The sequence below is a fragment of the Diospyros lotus genome, chromosome 4, assembly GCF_014633365.1.
Source record: "Diospyros lotus cultivar Yz01 chromosome 4, ASM1463336v1, whole genome shotgun sequence".
NCBI classification, from domain to species: Eukaryota; Viridiplantae; Streptophyta; class Magnoliopsida; order Ericales; family Ebenaceae; genus Diospyros; species Diospyros lotus.
This window is the reverse complement of record NC_068341.1, coordinates 38,541,359-38,562,172: the sequence shown is the minus strand read 5'-3', so window position 1 is coordinate 38,562,172 and position 20,814 is coordinate 38,541,359. Positions and strand designations below refer to the sequence as shown.

The following is a 20,814-nucleotide window of genomic DNA, read 5'->3' as shown; positions in this document are numbered from 1 at the left end:
TTTTTTGTGTTTCTTCTACCTGATATTACTTGGGAATCCTTCACTTAAATCTCATATATAGGTCATTGCTAACACTACTTGCACCCTATGATTTATCACCATGTTCATTGAAGTCAGCAACCACAGCGATGGACAACTGAACAAGAAGAATATAAAAATGATTTCACATGTACCCAAGTGCGTGCGTGCGTGTGTGGGTGTTGGGGGGGGTGAGAGAGAGAGTAAAACTTAATACACATATGTTTGTTCCTAAATGGGGTAGTGGTGGTGGTGAGACAGAAAGAAGAAAGAAGAAGAAAAAATAGAAGTGAGAATAGAAATTGTTTGGATAGTGGAGACGTTGGTTGCCATATCCTTGTTTATATTATTTATCTTCCTAATTTTAGTATCTTACTTTTTTAGGTCATTCCTCCAAACAAAAACAGTTTTCGTGATGATCATCTGCAACAATAGGCAGATTGCATAGATGATCAGGAAGAGACGTCAAAGATGTGATAATGACGGTAGTGGTGGATGGCAGTACCCATGGAGGTTGTGGCATAGCAGTAGTAGACTGGTTTTCTTCTCCCTATATATATACATATATATTTGTATTATATATCACATATGTTAGACTGATATCAATAATGGATGTTGTGATGGGCCTGGTGGCAACACATGGGATAGCATGACAATATACCCTAAATGTATTTGTATGCAAGTAGGGAGAGGTAGCGGGATCAGAGGATGCATGTGGATGAGGACAGGCTTGTCAACAGATGGGTCGGACCCAACCCATTTAAAACGGTTCTGATTATTCAGCTATAGTCCACTATTCTATTGGATCAGACCTGACAGGCCCATTTGTTAGTGGATCAGTCCCAGCTTTGACCCGTTCAATCTGCTTTCTATGGCTCTTTTCTAGCTTTATCACCCCCGAGAGTACTCCATGAACAAATGTGAATTTTTCGGTCTCCATTTGTCCAGTCAAAAAAAGAGTATCACCAGAGTCAAGGATCCGAACCTCTCTTTATGCCCTTTAAAGTAACGAAGGCACCGATTATCATACATTGACAGATACCGCAAGGACTCTGGTAAGAGAAACAAAAAAAACTGCTTATCATCATGCTCCCATCCATACTACATAAAGCAACCTAAAGTTAAAACCTTTTCTAATTAGAAGATTTACCTCCCGTAGAATCCAAATTGTATCTTGAAGAGCATATGACAGAACTTTGGTGGTGGGTAAAGCATATACGATCAGCACCATGCGTCTTATGATATGTGGTCTTTAACAACCTGATGTTCATAGAAAATAGTAAAATGGGGAAAGAATCCCACTTCTAAATCCAGAATCAAGCTGTCAAATTTCATGGATATTCTCAAACCATGATTGAAGAATAGGAAGACCAAGTCTTCATCAACATTAGTTCTCAAAAAAGGAAAACAAAATATATCAACAGCACCATCAAATGGAAACACAAAGATAATTGACATCTATGATTTAAAACCAAGTAACAAGAAAAAGGATAACTCAAAAGTCAGATGTGATCAACGAGTGGATTGAGTTTCTTTTGTTTTATTTTTCTATTCATAGCAACTATTTTAGCTCCGATAGCACAGGTTATGAAGTAGGTCTGATGCTACCTAGCATTCTTGCAATTAAAAATCAACTGCACAAGAAGTTTAAAAATGTTGATTATCACTTCTTTTCTTGTTTTGTATTTGATTTCCACTCATATTCAAATCACCTTAGTACAGATAAAATAAAATAAAAATTCCTTTCCCCATGCTATCTGTGACTCCTCCAATTCATATCCAAATCTCTCCTATTAGCAGATAAAATAAAATGAAGAACCTTCCCAACTGCAACCCCCCCCCCCCCAAAAAAAAAAAAATAGCATCACTAGTGCACCAGGCTTCCTATTTAGTGAGAGTCGGGGGAGGGTCATTTTCTACACAGCCTTTCCCTTGTTTTTTCACAAAGAGGCCATTTCCACAACTCAAAGCCATGACCTTCCAATCACAAAGGAACAACCTCACCGTTGCTCCAAGGTTCACCCTCCAAATGAGAAACACAAGCACACAAAGCAATAACCATCTCAACTGTAACAAATGAGAAATTTTTAAGAGCCCGTTTAATTACAGAAATTTCCAGATCTCCATCTCAAATTTTCTGCTTCATTTCCAGTTTTCTTTTTCCAAAGAAAATTTGGAAGACGAGCTCAATTGTCAAATATTTAGAACTGTTTTCTTAATTTCAAAACCATAAAAAAATTCAAAAAGGTTATAGAAAACAAAGATCCCGTTTTTAGATAATGCAATATCAGTTATTAATAATATTATTACCTTTTTTAAAATATCAATATATATTATTATTACAAAATTAATACTATCAATAGAATATTTATGATATTAGGAATATTATATTTTTTAGAGAAAATAATTTATTAGTAATATTATAATATTAAAATTCTGAATAAATTAAATTGATGATATTGTAAAATAAATATTACCTAAACAATATTCATGAAGTTACTAATATTATAATACAAATCATAGCAATCAATGATATTGTTAAATTTTAATTCTTTTCTACAACTTTTAAATTTTGTACCGCAAATATAGTTGTTACTAATATTCACACTTTTGTCATTAGTCAATTTTACTACTTATGACACTAATTGTTTGATGTTATTAGTGTTAAGGATAAATCCACTTCCTGCTGTACATGTATAAGGGAAAAAGAATGGGAAAGAAAATGATATATTTACTATTAGCAGTAGGCAGTTTATTTTCAGTTGCCGATGTCGCTAGGGAGCTTTAATTCTGTTTCAACAAACAGCAATGTTTGCTCAGATTGTTACTGACAGCTGCCAGCAACAGTTAGTTTGTTAGAAATTCTGTTTGAGTAATATATAAACTCAAAAGGTCTCATTGTATCAATTTGAGATTCAATCTTTTATCCTAAAATTCTCTCTATTTTCTCTTCCTTTCTTCCTTCTCCTTCCTTTACATTGTATCAGAGACAAATATCAACATCAATGGAGAGAAACCAGGATCAAACCTCAAGTTCAATATCTCAAAATCTTCACTCGAATTCTACTATTTCATAGTCACAATATGAATTTTCCTCAATTGCGAAAACATTGAACTATAATCCAATAAAATTGGAGACATAACTTTCTCTTTTGCAAGGCTCAAATTCTTGCCACTGTTAGAGCTTTTGACCTAATTCAGTTCATTACAAAATCGGAGAAATCTCCTCCTAAGTGTATTCCAGATTCAGATCCTGGTAATCCAGATGGTCAGAAGGTTAATGAAGAATATCTCACATGGCTCAGGTCAGATCAATTACTTTTAGGCTGGTTGTTTTCAACAATCAGAAAAGAAGTACTAGCTCAGGTTATTCCTTGCAAATCTTCATCAGTACTTTTGTATGTTCTTGAAAATTTATACTCACAACAGACTATAGCTAAGCCTTTTCAGCTAAAACAACAACTTAGATAAACTAAGAAAGGTTCTATGACAGTAAGTGAGTATATTCTGAAGATAAAGACAATTGGGCATGCTCTTACTGCAATTGGTGAGCCTATATCTGATAAAGACCTACTTCTGGCCGTTAGTGGTTTAGATTCTGATTATGAGACTCTTGTTTCTCTCATCTCATATCAAATGGATGATATAACTCTTCAAAAAGTTTAATGTCTGCTACTTATGCATGAACAAAGGTTAAGTATGCAGAACTCGGTTAATTCTTTAGATGGAAATATTTCAGTCAATGTTGCCTCTAATTGGTCACAAAATGGAAATAATCATACAAGAGGAGGATTTAATAATAGAAGAGGCAGAGGAAGAGGTAGATCTGGTTCAAGAAAATTTTACTGTCAGCTGTGTGGTAAACCAGGTCATTTTCTGATAGATGTTTTCTTGGTTTGATAGAAATTTTCAACGTCCAAATTTTACTGGTTCTGATAAATCTGCTGTTCAGACTGCTCAGAGAACCTATTTAGCAGCAACTAGTGGTCCTACTGAAGTCTGAAGTATTTTTACCTGAGACAGGTTCAGTTCCATATTCACATTTTTCTAACACACTCGAAGCCTATTTTGCCTCTCCTGAAACCCTAAGGTGGTGTTCTCTTCATATTTCAGTTTTCAATTTTGAGTTTTAAATTCATTTTTAATTTTGTGTTTTGAGTATCTGTTTTGAGATTTTTAAAAACGCGTTCTTTTTATTATTTTGAAAAACTGTTTCTTAAAACAAAAAACTAAAAAACGCGCTTGCTTTGAAATTTTGTAAAATGCTATTTTATGATATTTTATTTAAGAAATTTGATTATTAAATAATAAAATCAACTCTTTTTAATATAACATTTTATATTAAATACTATATACATAATATGTGTAATACACTTACTAATATACTATACCCAATATATATTGTTAATTATAATATATCTATACTACATTTTTAAAATTTTAAATAAATATATAATTTTATTTTCTAAATTTAACAATAAATTTTCTTTTTTTTCTTCTTTTCTTTTTTTTCCTTTTCTTTTTTTTTTTTCTTTTTTATTCTCTCCCGCACTTGTTTTTTCTCCGTCGCCGACGACTACTGCCGGCTGGAGATTCACACGATCAGAGCCTACCATTAAAAAGGCCAAGTCAAGAGAGTTAACATACACAAAAATGGATCAGCTTTAATAGCTAGATTTTGATAGATCTAATTTTTAATTTTTGGCCAAACCTAAAAAACGTAGTCAGTCGCCACCGGCCACCATGGCCGGTGGTTTCATGGCCGTCAACCGTCGTTTGGATGTTGCTTGGCCGGCCAACAGTCATCAAGCCATCATCGCTTGCTTGCTCTACCATGGTCGTCGTCTACCAAGCCTCATCAAGCCACCATTGGCATCATCAAGCCATCATCACCAGCTTCATGTGATCGCCAACGATGGAGGATGAAGGGGGAAAGAGGAGGAGTCGACGGCCGTGGTGGCGGGCGAGGTCGACAACAACGGGAAGAGAGGAGAAAGGAGAGAAGAGAGGAGAGAGAGAGAGAGAGATGATGGGTTCTGCGATTGGGTTTGGGGGTGGGGGTGGTGTTTTTCGCGATTTGTGTTTTCAGTCAGTTTTGACTGAAAACACCCAAAATGTTGTTTTGGTTTTTCTTTACAAAATTTTTCCTTGTTTTTGAAAATAACAAAACAAACTCATTTTCAATATTCTAAAAAACTGAAAACTCAAAATAGGCCCTAAATGAGTCATCATGGTTTGTTGATTCTGGAGCAACTAATCATATCACCTCAAATCACAACAACCTAACGTTCCATTCACAGTATCCAGGCACTGAGAAAGTTGCAGTTGGAAATGGTAAGAAACTGTCCACATATTGGTTTTAGTCATTTACCAACACAAACTAAACCTATTTCTACTCTTTCTTTACCTACTGTTCTACATTTTCCAGCAATGACTAAGAACTTAATTAGTGCTTCTGAAATTACAAAAGAAAATAAAGTCAATGCTGAATTTCATGCTGATTCTTGTTTGATAAAGGACAAGGAAACAGGAACTGTGGTACTCCATGGCCAACTTAGAAATGAACTTTATCAACTAGCACTGGCATCTGCCTCTTCTAGAAGTTCATCTTATTTGTCCAGTTCTGTTCCAGTTTCTCATTCAACCTCAGCTTCAGTTTCTATTACTGAAAATACTTCTTCGTATTCAGGCTCAAAGCCTCTTTCTATAAACTTGAAATCTGGCTTAATAGTGTTAAATCTTTTACTGCTAGTACCATTCCAAACAAAACTGTATCTGATATCTGGCACACAAAGCTTGGTCATCCAAGTTTTTCTGTACTTCAGATGACATTGAATAAAATGAAAGTTTCTTGTTCACATTCATCTCTTTCTTTTTGCGATTCTTGTAAGTTTGGCAAATTACATCAATAACCTTCTATTGATTGTGCAATTAGAGCCAAACAACCTCTTGAGCTTGTCTATTCTGATCTCTGGGGACCAGCTCCTCATCTCTCTACAGAAGGATATGGATACTATCTTCGTTGATACTTATACCACAAATACTTGGCTATATCCTTTGAAATTAAATCTGATGCTCTTGCTACCTTGATTAGATTCAATAAATTTGCTGAATTGTAGTATAAAACCAAACTCAAATCTGTTTGTATGATAATGGTGTTGAATATAGGGTGTTTCTTCCTTATTTTCAAAAACATGGTATTCAACCTACACTTTCTTCTCCTCACACTCACCAACAAAATGGTGTCACAGAAAGAAAACATAAAACACATTGCCCAAATGGGTCTAACCCTACTTGCTCATGCTTGTATGCCCTTAAAATGTTGGGTGGAAGCATTTCTGACTACAGTTTTTGTTGATTCCCGTAGGATACACAAAAGAAAGGAGAAGGAAGGTTGACTAATTATCCATTAGAAGATTGGAAGCTGATCTAACCTTTGCTTTTAGAAATTTCTAAAATCAGTTTAGGATACTTTCTTAATTTCAGTTTAGGATACTTTCCTAAAACTTCGTATAGGTAATCTTTCCTAATTCTAACTTTTGTAATCTTTACTATGTTGCAATTCCTCAACCCTATAACTAGGGCTGTATTGTTGTGTGTAAAATATGAATGAAAGTAATCCATTCTCACAAATTTTCTTATCAATCTATTACCTTCTTCAGCTCTAAGATTTTCGTCTCCTTTTTGAGCTCCTCTATCATAAGAAACCAGATTATTCTTCTTTTGAGCCCTTTGGTTGTGCTTGTTTTCCTTACCTAAGACCTTATTATTGTCATAAGTTCGACTGTCATTCTTCTAAGTGTGTTTTCATTGGACATAACTCTATGCATGCTGGGTATAAGTGTTTCCATCCTTCAAGGAGAATTTATATTCCTAGACAAGCTCTATTTAATGTGTCTGATTTTCCTTATTCAGTTCTATTTTCCTGTTCTCCTGTTTCTTCTGTTTCTATTTCCAGTTTGCCTATTTCTTATCTTCAGTCTTTTTCTTCTCCTCCTTATTCATCTGTGGCACAATCTCCTAGTTCTTTTACTTGTCATCAAGATGATGTTACTTCTCCTTCACAGCCACAAAGTGCATTTCCTTCTTCATCTCATTACTCATTCAAAAAGTAAGAACCTCTTATCTACCTTTGTTCCTCAACCTTCATCTTTGTCACCAATTGCCCAAGTGAATGAACTAGAACCCTGTTCAGTTAAAATTGCTTTAGCAGATCCTAGGTGGCTGAAGGTTATGCAAGAAGAGTTTGCAGCCTTACAGAAAAATGGTAGCTGGGAGCTTCTTCCACAGACTTCTGACATGAATCTGATTGGCTGTAAATGGTTTTCCAGATAAAATAGAACCCTGATGGCTCTATTCTGAAGTAGAAGGCTCAGTTGGTGGCTAAGAGTTTCCATCAAACTCTTGGTATAGACTTTTCTGAAACCTTTAGTCCAGTTATTAAGGCTCCAACTATTAGAGTCTTTATTTCTTTGGCAGTCACCTCTGGCTGGGAGTCTCGGACATCCAACAGATTGATGTTAATAATACTTTTCTAAATGGAGACTTAACAAAGGAATATATGTCACAACCTGACGGTTTTGAAGATCCCACCTGTCCTGCTTACGTGTGTAAGCTTAAAAAGTCACTCTATGGGCTAAAACAAGCCCCAAATCTTGGTATACCAAATTACAGACAGCTCTAAAGTCTTGGGGTTTTCTCAATGCAGTGTCTGATGCTTCTTTGTTCATCAAAAGAATGCAGTCAGAAGCTTTGTTCGTTCTGGTGTATGTGGAAGATATCTTAGTTACAGGGTCAAATCCCAAACTGCTTCAATCCTTTCTTCATGATCTGGATACCTTCTTTGCTTTAAAACTCTTGGTTCAGTCAACTACTTCTTGGGTTTTGAAGCTTATCGTGATTTGACAGGCTTATATGTGTGTCAGTATAAACAGACTACTGATTTGCTACAAAAAGCTGGCATGGACAATTTTAAACCTTGTCCAACACTGTTTACCGTAGGTGCTCAGTTTACTGATGAAGGTGACCCTTAACCTAATCCTTCTTTATACAGAAACTTGATTGGTTCCCTTCAATATCTAACCTACACTAGGCCAGACATTGCTTTTACACTGGCAGCCCTGTAAAAGACTTCAGAGGTATCTTAAAGGTACAAATGGCCCGGATCTAGTCTTTACTCCTTCACCAAATTTAGCTATTGAGGTGTTTGCAGATGCTGACCATGCTGGGTGTAAAGTCACCAGAAAATCTACCGGTGGGTTGTGTGTATATCTAGGTAATAATATGCTAATTTGGAGTTCAAAGAAACAGTCCATAGTAGCAAGATCAGTTGGAGAAGCCGATTACAGGACATTAGCTCAAGGTGTTACAGAATTATTATGGTTGAAATCTTTATTTACTGAGTTGGGCTTTTCTTTCTCTTGTCCACCAATTCTTTGGTGTGATAATACAACAGCCAAAAGCATAGCAGAAAATCCTGTGTTTGATTCTCGGACAAAGCATATTGAGATAGATATTCATTTTGTTCGAGAAAAGGTGGAGAATTGGTGATGTTGATATAAGATATGTACCCTCTGAGCATCAAACAGCTGATATTTTTACAAAGGGTTTACCTAGAGATTGATTTTTGTCTCTACGTAGTATGTACAAGATTGTGTTTGACAACTTCTCCTCACTTTGTTTTGAAAGCAGAAGTTTTCACAGAACTCTCTGGCATGGGAGCTGGCTGAGAAAAATGCTTCTAAGCAAGCATCCAGGTGTCATTTGAGGGGGAATGTTTAAGGATAAATCCACTTCATGCTGTACACATATAAAGCAAAAGGACAGGAAAGAAAATTATGTGTTTACTATTAGCAGTACGCAGTTTATTTTCAGTTGCTGATGTAGCTAGGTAGCTTTAATTCTGTTTCAACAAACAGCAATGTTTGCTCAGTGACAGTTAGTTTGTTAGAGATTCTGTTAATATATAAACTCAAGAGGTCTCATTGTATCATTTTGAGATTCAATCTTTTATCCTAAATTTTCTCTCTATTTTCTCTTCCTTTCTTCCTTCTCCATCCTTTACAATTAGTATTATATTATTATTGATTACTAATTCATTTTAATATTTTAATCTAACAAATTATTTATTATTAATCAATTTTGCTATTTATTAATATTATTGATATTTTTATACTATAATATTATTCACTATTTATTAAAAAAATTTGACTATTCATATTGATAATATAAATACAATTAATATTGATCTTGGTTGGGATGGAATCTCATGTTTTTCATTTGGGAAACACTGGAAAACATGGAAATAATCCCCCCCCCCCCCCCCACACAGTGGAAAACATCCTAAAAATGCTTTCTAACAGTCAGGATAAATTTTAAAAACTAGAAAATGTAATTTTCTATTTTTTTATTTGAAAATTTTTCTCATTTGAATTGTTTCCAATTTTTTGTTTTCTAAAAAAAATAATTTCTAGAAAACAAGGCATGTTTTCCATAACAGAACAGCCTCTAAGAATTTTGAGATTTCGAAATTTAATGCCATTTGTTTGATTTTGGCTAAGCCATAACGTAAGATAAATCCTACATTGTGAAATCAAAGCTTACCTAAGAACAAGCAATTAGTTGAATCTCACCAAAGGGTTATCCACCAAATTTTCTTTAGTCTTGATCTATCTCTTTTGCTACAAACTTCTTCAATTATATCCACACGCCTTATAGGTGCATTTGTACAACTCTAACCTTATTACAATATAATTTCTTTTCCAATCCATCATTTCTTGTATAGTCAGTAACATCCTCATCTTATTACATTCAAATTCCGCACATGTTGGCAAGGTTGTTAAAATCGTAAAATCGTAAAAGGGTCTTCGACATGTAAAATCGTAAAATCGAGTGCGATTCAACTTCAAAATCGTAAAATCGTAAGGGTTTTCGGTGCAAAAAATCGTAAAATCGTACCCGTAAAATCAGGAGTTTAACAACCATGCATGTTAGTACTTAACTACCCAACATTATGAACCATACAGTAGAGATAATCTTAGAACTGTCCAATAAAACCTTCTTAATGTAAGGATAACAATTACTTCATTTAGAATTATTCTAGCACTTATTATCTAAAAGTAAAGCCTTAAACCCATTTATAGTAAGTTGATTCAATGGAACCTGATGCATAAACTTTTTCTGAAATGAGAGGGAGGAGAGATAGAGAGGGAGAGAGTATTTCATGCAGCTAAGTGACAAGCTAACAATTGTTCAACATTAATTGGTCCAATTTAAAAAATTGAAGCCCAGCACACAGTCAAAAAATGCATATTTAATAATACAACATCACTGAATATTGAGCTGCATTTCTCCATAGTAGATTCACATAAAAAACCAATTTAGGCAACTTTGACTATGTAGAGAGCATAACAGATACTACAAAGTCAAACAAGAGGGCCATGATCACTTTGGTAGCAATTTTTAACATGTCTTTATCAAAATATTGAGTACTCACTTTGCATTTGCTATGTCATATAGTCGGACTGAATCATCCTCGCTAGCCGTAACAAGTAAATCAGCAGTACGATGAAAGTCGAGTGAATTTATCTTTCCAACCTATAACATAAATTATTCAACAGTTGAAGCAAGCCCACTGAAAAAAAAAATGAAAAAAATTTATTCCACAACCAAATAAATAAAAGAAAATTTTACTTTTGTGAATTTAGAAAACTTTTATCATGTGCTATGATTCAAATTCATAATTGTCTTTTTAAAATGGAACCACAACCAAGGAAATCAGACAATGGGAATCCATATGTGGACCTAAGTGAAGATGTCAGTCAGCTTGAAGGCAATAGAAAGTCTCACCACCAAAAAGGTCTCAAATGAGGTGACGGGTTAAGGGAGATATTATCCATTCATCTTTAATTCATGACATGCATGTCACATTCCTAGGGTTAGCTAGGATTGTGATAGGAATTAGGATAGGAATCAGAATTGAAGGATGGGGGAAATCATTAGAAAGAGGGGGAGATATTGAGAGAAAGGGGGGAGAAACAAGAGGTAGATTGAAGAGAAATCTTAGAGAGAGAAATGAGAGTTTCATTCATTTAATTCAAGCATAACTCCTCCCATCTGTTTACAGCAGCCTTATATAGGCATAACAGACTCCTAACAGCATTCCAACTCACCCATGTGCTCCTAACCAATTGCTATAATATCTCCTAACAATTATCATAAGCCTATTACTATATTACCCTATTGTGTCATTTGTATTAGATTAGAATAAAAGTAAACAAGTATTATTGTATTGTTGCATGGTTCATTTCTGTTGTAGTGTTAGAATTAAATATCTCTTCTAGAAGGCATGTTTCTAGAAGGGGCAGCTGACCAATTAGTTAGTTTCGGTCAGTTGGGCAATTAGTTAAAAGTCTTGTAACCCACGCCCCTATATCTTATAAATAGGGATCATGGGATAGGGATAGGGTTAGAGCTTAGTGCGCTGATTTCCGGAAAGGATAGGTTCCGATTTTCTGTATTGTATTCGGGATTGAGTGCGAGAGGTAGAGAGTGGCTAGGGATAGCTTGTATTCTCTAGGATCCTGTTAGCTTTCAGTGATATGTGTGAGGTGGGATTCGAGTTCTCGTTGTAATCATCCTATGGATGTTTCAAGATAGTGGATTGATAGGTGCTAAACAGTCTGGATGTAGGTCTTGTTTCCAAGATCGAACCAGGATAAATCGGTGTGTTTTCTTGTTGTGTTTGTTATCTGTGTATGTGTTTCAAATATCGATGTGTTCATGAATACGGTAGTGAGCTATTTGAGTTGAGAGAATCAAAGGGAGTGCTACGAAATACTCTAACATACCCCTTTAATTCTACTTTGGTCATGACAATTCCCCCCTCCTTGAGAGAGTTCTTGTCCCCAAGAACTTGCAGCAAGTAACCATTGCTTCATCCAATTCCCACCCTCTCTATCGGATTTATCTTTCTTTCTTTCTTTCTTTCTCCTTTTAGGCCTCTTCTTCTTCCTCGTTCTTAAGTGTCCAAGATCAATCCCAAGCGTAACTTGGCCTAGAACTTCATTGAAAGCAACCTAATAGAGTTCAAATCTAATACACCCACCTTCTACAATAGCTGTCCAATCAAGATTAGTCTCCACTTTAAGAACACAATCAGCCATTGGTTCATCCCACCATGCAGTAGACAGCAACTCGGATTTTCCAATAGAAGAAAAAAACAACACAGCAACGGGAGTTTTGTTTCCTTCGATGAAATCTTCGACTTCTTCAGCTATCTCCCATAGCCTTCCTGCCAAAACCCGCACTGGAGGCTGTTTGATACCTATTTTAACCCCAGCCAAGGATGACTCAGCCTTCTTCAGATCCAAAGACAAAGGAGTAATATACTTAGGGCCTTCTTTAACTGCATGTGGTCCATCACAATCTTAACCCAGCTTAGGATAAATGTTGCAAGTATTCCCACTCTTAACTTCCAGTAGGTCCAGAATCGGAGGAAGAATTCCAACACCAATATCTGTATAGATTGCTGGTCCTTCAATCAGATTTTCCTGATCCAATGCTATTCCATTTCCCACAAACTTTTGATCTGGAACACCACCAAATCCTTCCGCCCCATGCACCAGCCACCCGGGGTAACGAGCTGGCTTTGGCTTCCTTTATCACTTCATCAATTGCTTCCCTATTATTTCCTTGCAGCCTTACAGTAAGTGCATCTTGGGGTATTATTTCTTCTTCTAACTTCTCAATCACTACAGTTGAATCCCTCTTGGATTCCATAAATTCCTTGGTGTCTCTTGTCATTCTTGTCAACTGATTAAATGCCTCAAGCATCTCTTGTTTTGGACTTCCAAGATTATCATCTGGATCATTCTCATCAACAGCTTCCTTTCCAAAGGAATCAGAATGTTCCTTTAATTTTCTTTTTGTCCAAACACCTTGGACCAAGCCCTTAGAATTTCTATTGTTGCTGCCAGCACTGTCCTGACAGCCACCTTCCTTGTCAATTACGCTGAAACCAATATCCTTCTTCCACTCCACGTTGGAGGTAAGCAATGAATCCCCTTTGGAGGTAAGCAATGAATCCCCTTCCTGCCATCTTGACTTCTCCTTCGGCTGGTCTATTTTGAGAAATTCCTCTTTGTTAAAACTTCTGCAATAATCCTCGAAGAATTTAGCGGGAAAGCTATAATGATACTTCTTAGTAAGTATCATTACAAACTCCTATAACTTTTCATGTATCGTACATTCGAATTCCTTGCACTCTCCATGTATCATGCTGTTGGTTTTTTTTCTAATTCGGCTAGACTCGTTATTCAGCCTTTCCCTTGCTTGATTCCTTTGGCTGAAATGTTCATGACTCCTGTTATTGCTAACTAAATATGAAGCCTTATTCTGCTGCAATTAAGGCTCCGACTGTCTCATGTGTGCACTACTTCCCAAAGCTTCACGAGCAAGACATCCCACTGAAAATGCAACATCCTTCAGTTGCAATTGAGACTCCATTGGTCTCCTTCATGCACTACTCCTCCTGGCCGAAATCTCACTGGCTTGAAAAGCAATAGGCCAAGAAACCGCAACTCTTTCCATCCTAATTCCCCACACTTCCCTTTTGTAACTGCCTTCACCTAGTCACCTCTAAAATTGATCCAATAAGTGGCAAATTGCAGCCACTGTTCTGCTTCAAGGTCAAGTCTATTGTAACAGTGAGAGAAGTCACACAATTACAGCGACTTGATCGGCCTTCTAGAGTCCTCTAGATCGTCTAACTGTCAGCCAAAAATCACAATCAAAACCACTACAATTGAGGATCACCATAATTAGCCAGATCTGTTGGATAAGTTGTTGTTTGAAATTTCTGCAAAACCACTGCAACTTCTGAACCGAGAATTACTACTCCCTTTCGGTTACGATCATTCTCGATTTCAACAGCCTTGAGACCAATCAAACTCACTGGAATTAGCTGTTGGAAGTTGTTGAATTCACAACCAGGAAGCGTGGGTCACTGGATTACAGTGACCTAATTTAGATCAACTCCACTAGTTCCTTCACTACTCGCCTAATCGAACCTTTCAATTGCGCTTTCCAAAACACGAGCCCAACCGTTAAGATTTGTCGGAATCACAAACAGATCTGCCTAACCAAGTCGCCTTCCAATTCAGAATCGCCAAGCCTGCTCGTTTGGAATTCCTAACCAACACTCAGTAAATTCACAATCGAGAGTCATTTTTCCTATTTGTTTCCAAGTTCGCACTGAAGGTTACCAGAATCGCCTTATGGAATTGCACTCACTGTCTAATTCACCTTTAGTTCCGAGCTGAGTTTTCTTACTCTTTCTCTCGGTTGAATCGCTCTTCGCCCTGCAATCTATTGCCGACACTGTTGAATTCGTCGGACTCACCGAACCACTACTCAGTCGATTTCACAGTCTCGTCTTCCGACTCACCCAATCACCGTCAGACTTCACCTTAAACCTCTACTCGATGGATTTCTCAGAGAGTTGCATCTTCCTACTCGCCCAATCACCGTCATTGGTTCCGGAATTCACTCATCTTTGCCTCAGCCCAAATTCACTAACTCTGCTTCAGCGACTCTGATATAGCTTTAGAAGTTGCCTGAATTCCACTTTGGAAACCACCTTCCGGAATCGTCCAAATCCAATTCAACAAGTGAGGACTGCCGCTCAATTGTAGTCAAACTAATCAAAGGCTTAGGACGGGCTCTATTGCGGTCTCCTAAGGATTTGATTGACTCTGTTGGAGCTCCTTATGAGTTCCATCAATTCTATTGTAGCTCCTCAAGAGTTCGCATGTCTCCCCGGAAATTCACCGGATGCTAATTGCTGCTACGATCACTATAATTACTTAACAGAGAGGATGGCCCAGGAACGAACCGCTCTGATACCATTTGTCACATTCCTAGGGTTAGCTAGGATTGTGTGATAGAAATTAAGAGAGAAATCAGAATTGAAGGAAGGGGGAAATCAATAGAAAGAGGGGGAGATATTGAGAGAAAGGGGGGAGAAATAAGAGGGAGATTGGAGAGAAATCTTAGAGAGAGAAATGAGAGTTTCATTCATTTAATTCAAGCATAACCCCTCCCATCTGTTTACAGCAGCCTTGTATAGGCATAACAGACTCCAAACAACATTCCAACTCACCCATGTGCTCCTAACCAATTGCTATAATATCTCCTAACAATTATCATAAACCTATTACTATATTACCCCTTTAATTCTCCTTGAGTCATATAATGAATACATTTAAGCAACTAACCTTGTTGATTCAAATAGCTAAATGAGGGTTGAGTACTAATTGGCAGACAAGCAAGATAGCATCCCAGTCCCCAATTTTATTTTTCTTTGTCATTGCCTCAAAATTGCTTCTAATCCAACCTTGACAAAATTGCCAACTCATAAATCCATCATTGATGCATCCATACATATGAACGCATAGATATTTGCGTATTCTTTTTCAATTGCCAAGTAGAAAAAACAGAGGTTTGTACAGGAAATGAGATATATAATTTCAGGTCATAAGGTGAAAGACATCCCACATTGAAAACAAAACAAGGTAATGCTTATCTTCTTACAGATGAAAATTACTTTGAATTTTCAAACTAAATGACTACCTATGCATGTATTATATAGTATATAAACAAGGTTTAGGCATGGCAATACCATACGGAGGAACAAAGAAGGTGCCATAATGAAGCCCGTTGAAAGAGGGAAGGAGCATTCAAGGAATGAGATGAACAAAGGGGTATGGTAAGCTGTAAGCATACTAAGCAAAAGGTTACTGCAAATAGGTCGGGCACCATATGGCTGTGATAGACGGAAGAGCTTTTCTCCATAGCACCTGGATTGGCACTTTAATTAAAAATGAATTGAAAAGCCTTGAAAATACAGAGAAAAAAGCATCCCAGATCCCAGGAAAAAGAAACCTATTCCGATGGAAAACAGAAATAAAAAAGAGTTGAAGCTAGGCCACTTAATTACATAAACAGACGTTGATGGATGAAGAGCAACATGGATAAAGAGCAACGTCTGTTGCCACATCTTACAACCACTATTACCCAAGGCAGAATTGATTTTCTCCTCTTCTACTTCAAGCAATATATTCAGTGGGTAAGAAAAGTAATATAATTTGTGACCATCACCATGTTCTGTGGGATTTAGCATTTCGCTTTCACCATTCAGCACATGTTAACAAGCGAAAAAACAAGTTTCGCACCGCCAGTTATTACCATTTTAACATCAATTTCGTAACTGATCAAACGAATTTTAGAGCTACGCGAAATATACAATTGTTGCCATCAATCTTTCCTCTCCAATTAAGTTACAGTTATCCGCAAGTGAATCGCATCGGAAACTGATTCTATACCCGCAATCCCTCCATATATTAATGAAACCGGAGAATAAACACGAATTGCTTACAAGACCGTGAGCCAGAAACGGAAGAGAAACTCACGAAATCTGAGAAAACGGCTCCGATTGCCATACTGCGAACAACTTCGTCGTTGAGCGCCGTAAGTGCTGCCATTGTCACTTACGAATTCCGTAAGAGTAGAGAGAGAAAGAGCAGATTGCCTGATGTAGCGATGAAGTATCTGAATTGTTGAAGAAATATAGAGGGTATTTCAACTAGGGTTTGTCATATGGCTTCGATTTAGTAATACGCCTGTTTGCACGCCTAATTACAGAAAATTGTTTTTTATTGACAAAATATCACTCTCGATATGCTTCTATCAAGATTAAGTTACTTGTACAGAAGCGGTTACCGAAAGTTTTACCGAAATTTTTATTTTATTTTTAATTTAATTTTTTAACTTTTATCTTTTCAAAAGCTTGCCTATTTTCTCTTTCTCCCCCATTTTCTCTCTCTTACTCTTCCTCGCCCTCTTTCACCGTCTCTCCCACACTCCCCCTCTCAAACTCACTGCTGCAAAGAGCATCGGCCATCGCCCCTCCCAGCTTGCCCCGCCACCACATTGAGCACTTTCTGCCGTCGCGCCCCCCATCGCTGCGAGCACCTTTCCTTGTCGCCCCTCCCTCCACCGTCACCCCTCTAGACGGTCGTGCCCACCCCTAGCCCCCTGCCGTTCACACCGCCTTCTGTCTCCCCCACCCGCTGGCTCCTTTGACCAACCACCATCGCCCGTAGGTTGCCCTCTGCCCCCCCCAAACTATTGTTTATCCACACCCACCACTGCTTGCACCACACATAATAAGGAGCTAGGGCTTGTAAAGACAGCCAAATCATTTCTTTTGCTTGGGAGCTGCGAAAGTTCTTATTGCAATTGCATTTCATTTATCGTAATTCCATTCTCCAGGTGTCTCTTTTCTTTCTATACCACACATCTATTTGTGCAAATGTATGTGTATATATTTTGATATGTACTCGTGTTTATTGGATGTTATTGTTGTATTTGATCTTCTTCCCTCTTTGTAACAGTCAAAAAATAATAAGATCAATTCCAGTTCATCTACAATTTCTCAAGCAAATAATGCCACATCTTCAAATGACCTAGTAAATTATACAAATTTCCACAACATAAAATCCATTCCAAATTTTAAGATGGAAACCATAACCCAACTAAAAAGAAATCAACTTTCAAGTATAAATCCCTAAAACAAACAGCATTTCAAGCACAAGTCAGCAAGCATAATTCGAAGCACAAGTCATTAACATAACTAGTAATATAACAAAAATCCATTTACAGCTTGGGTAACATAAAACCATTTCAACTCCCCCTCCCCTCCCCCGCAAGAACTCAAATTTCAAGTCTAAACTTGTAAAACAAGCACAAGCAAAGCACAATCACTAACTCAAATCACTGAGAGCAACAAAAGAAAAAAAAAAAAAAACAAAGAAAGAAGCGCACTTGGAACTTGGGAAATGATTATAGATTCCACCATTAGCAAAGCCAAAGAACTTGGTGACACTCATCTAGATGGGGAGAACTTGGGAAATGTAGTTGCATATGATAGCCTGCTGCCGGAACTCATACGATTGCGCCAGCGTGAACCCACACTTCCCCTGTTTTTACATGGGTTTGACGAAGCTTGGCTTGCACGCGAGAGAGAGAGATGGAGCGATGGATGCTACGTGACTTGGAAGAGATGAGAAATTTAAAAAGGAAACGAAAAGCCAAAATCACCAGAAGAAAGCAAAGAATGGCACCAGCCCACACCTACTAGCAGATGGCAGCGTCATGTATTGCAACCAATCCATCTGGGGATTAAGTTACTTGTAGAGAAAGGGGGCGACGGCGGAAGATGCTCTCTGCGATAGGAGGCGAGATGGTTGTGCTCGCAGAGGTGGCAGGCCGGGGGGGAACGCGGGTCCTCGCGACCGGGGGGGGCGACAGTGGAAGGTGCTCGCGCGATGGTAGGCACGACCGTCTAGGGGGGCGATGGTGGAAGGAGGGGCGACAAGGAAAGGTGCTCGCGGCGATGGGGGGCGCGACGGCGGTGGCAGGGCAAGTCGGGAGGGGCGATGGCCGATGCTCTTTGCAGCAGTGAGTTTGAGAGGGAGAGTGTGGGAGAAACAGTGAAAGAGGGAGAAGGAGAGTGAGAGAGTGAAAATGGGGGAGAGAGAGAAAATAGGCGGGCTTCTGAAAAGATAAAAGCTGAAAAATTAAATTAAAAATAAAATAAAAATTTTGATAAAACTTTCGGTAAGCGCTTCTCTACAAGTAGCTTAATCCCTTCTATCAATTTAAAATACTAAAATACCCTTCATTTAGTTAATTCGAATAAATTAAATTTTTACTCTCTTAAAATTATCAATTTAAATTAGAGATGTGCGCGGTGTAATTTGGCCAGTCTAAATCATTTTTAGCAAGAAAAATCGCTTTCCAACTCTGGTTTGGGTGTGGCCAAACCGCATCAAACCGCACCGCATTTGCAGTCTGGTTTGATGCCGTTTACCGTGATTTGAAATACTACTTAAAATCACTAAAAATGATATTTAAAAATGATAAATAAAGACACAAATATTGATAAATAAAGACAATCAAAGATAAATAAATAAGAGCATAAAATAAAGACAAAATAGTGTAAAAATTAAATAGGAGGGGGCTGCCGATTATTAGATTTTTATAATAATAAATTTTTTATAATTTTTTATTATTTTCTTGGACAGTTCAGTTTTAAACCAAACCGCCAACTGTCCAAACCGCAAACCGCGCAGTTTGGACAGGATCCGAACCGTTTTCGACTGCCAAAAAAAAAAAAAAACTGATTGATTCGATTTGGTCTGGGCAATTTCCACAGTGTACTGATTTTTTTGAATACCCCTAATTTAAATTATAATTATTATTAAGAAAGCGAATCTATCACCTTAACATCAATCAAGACACAACATTATCTTTTAAATTATGATACATCTATATTAACAATTGGTAGAAATAAATTATATTTTAAAATTTAAAATACTAACTACAATATATTTAAAATATAAATATATAACAATTTATTATTAAACAGTGATACCACATTAAATATTTTCACCATAAACAATAATGTAAACTTAAAAGAGTGTATGAACATATAAGGTTGCGTTCTCTTTGCTGTTTTCAAGTTATTTTTAGTTTTTAATTTTATAAAATAATGAAAATGCGTTCTCTTTACTGTTTTTAAAAATTTATTTTTGAAAACAAAAAAAATATTTGTAAAGAAAACTCAAAATAACAAAAAATTGTTTTGAGTGTTTTCATCCAAAACAAACTCAAAACACATTTATTTATTCATATTTTATTATTATAATGAAAAAAATATTACAAAATTCATTAACTTTAAAATGTAGATTTTTTTTAATAACTTATAAACATTAAATATTTTTAATTTACTAAATAATCAAATTTATTGAATAAAATATCATTAAAAATTTATTTTCAAAATTTAGAGAACATGTTTTCTAATTTTTTGTTTTGAGAAATAGTTTTTCAAAATAATAAAGAGAACGCGTTTTTAATTTTCTAAAAACAGATTACCATAACAGAAAACTAAAAATAAATTCAAAACTCAAAACTAAAAATTGAAAAGTAAAGAGAACACACCTTAAAGCTTTTGATAGATATTCATTTAACCCATATTCATGTGATTTATTGCTTAAAAAGCTAGTTTTTGAAACACGCACTTGCTTGCACGTTGACAACGTTTATGTTGCACAAAAATATAAATAAAAAACAATTATGATATGAAATAAATGAAAATAGAAAAATAATATTTAAAAAAAATAGAAAATGAAAATGTAAGAAAATGCCCAAAAAAAAGAATATAGGAGTTTTTTTATAGATACAATTATTAATATAAAAAATTAAATAAAAAATAATTATTTAATTAAACATAAACATAAATTCCAATATTTATTCAAGCAAATATAAAGATAAGTTACTTTTGTCTCTAATGTGGTCACCAGGACAACAGACACGGAGTTGCTTAAGTCTCTAACATGGTTCTAGAATAAAAATGCATTTTCAAAAAAAAAATGTATTTTCAATATTTTTCTAATAATGTGAAATGGCTTCAAAATATTTTTAAAATTATAAGAATGCTATAAAAATATTTTTTTAGTGTTTCTTAGCGTTTTGGAGTAAGGAAACATTTTGAAAACATTGAAATAACATTATTTCAATGTTTCCATGTATCAGAGGCCAAGGTTTCAATTTTTTATGTGTAAGTGTGGATGTGACATGTTAGATAAAATATCTCAAAGTTTTAACGGTTGATGTATAGATAAAACATCTCAAAGTTTTCAGTATCAAAGAAATTAACAAATTTTCTATAATAAT

General features: G+C 36.2%; 1 protein-coding gene across 2 annotated transcripts in view; it reads right to left on the bottom strand.

Annotated features, from left to right (window-relative positions):
- Positions 1–16,736, bottom strand: part of LOC127798703 (protein ANTHESIS POMOTING FACTOR 1) — a 51,973-nt gene extending 35,237 nt beyond the window's left edge. Inside the window, exons 1-4 of one of the 2 annotated variants that reach the window (XM_052332249.1) lie at positions 16,488–16,736; positions 10,514–10,614; positions 1,169–1,278; positions 1,004–1,070 (exon numbers count right to left, since the gene is read on the bottom strand). In XM_052332249.1, coding sequence (XP_052188209.1) covers positions 1,004–1,070; positions 1,169–1,278; positions 10,514–10,614; positions 16,488–16,559 — 350 coding nt within the window. In that variant the 5' untranslated portion in view covers positions 16,560–16,736. The remainder of the gene's footprint in view (positions 1–1,003; positions 1,071–1,168; positions 1,279–10,513; positions 10,615–16,487) is intronic. The other variant, XM_052332250.1, reaches the window with a different exon arrangement.
- Positions 16,737–20,814: the final 4,078 nt, after the last annotated feature.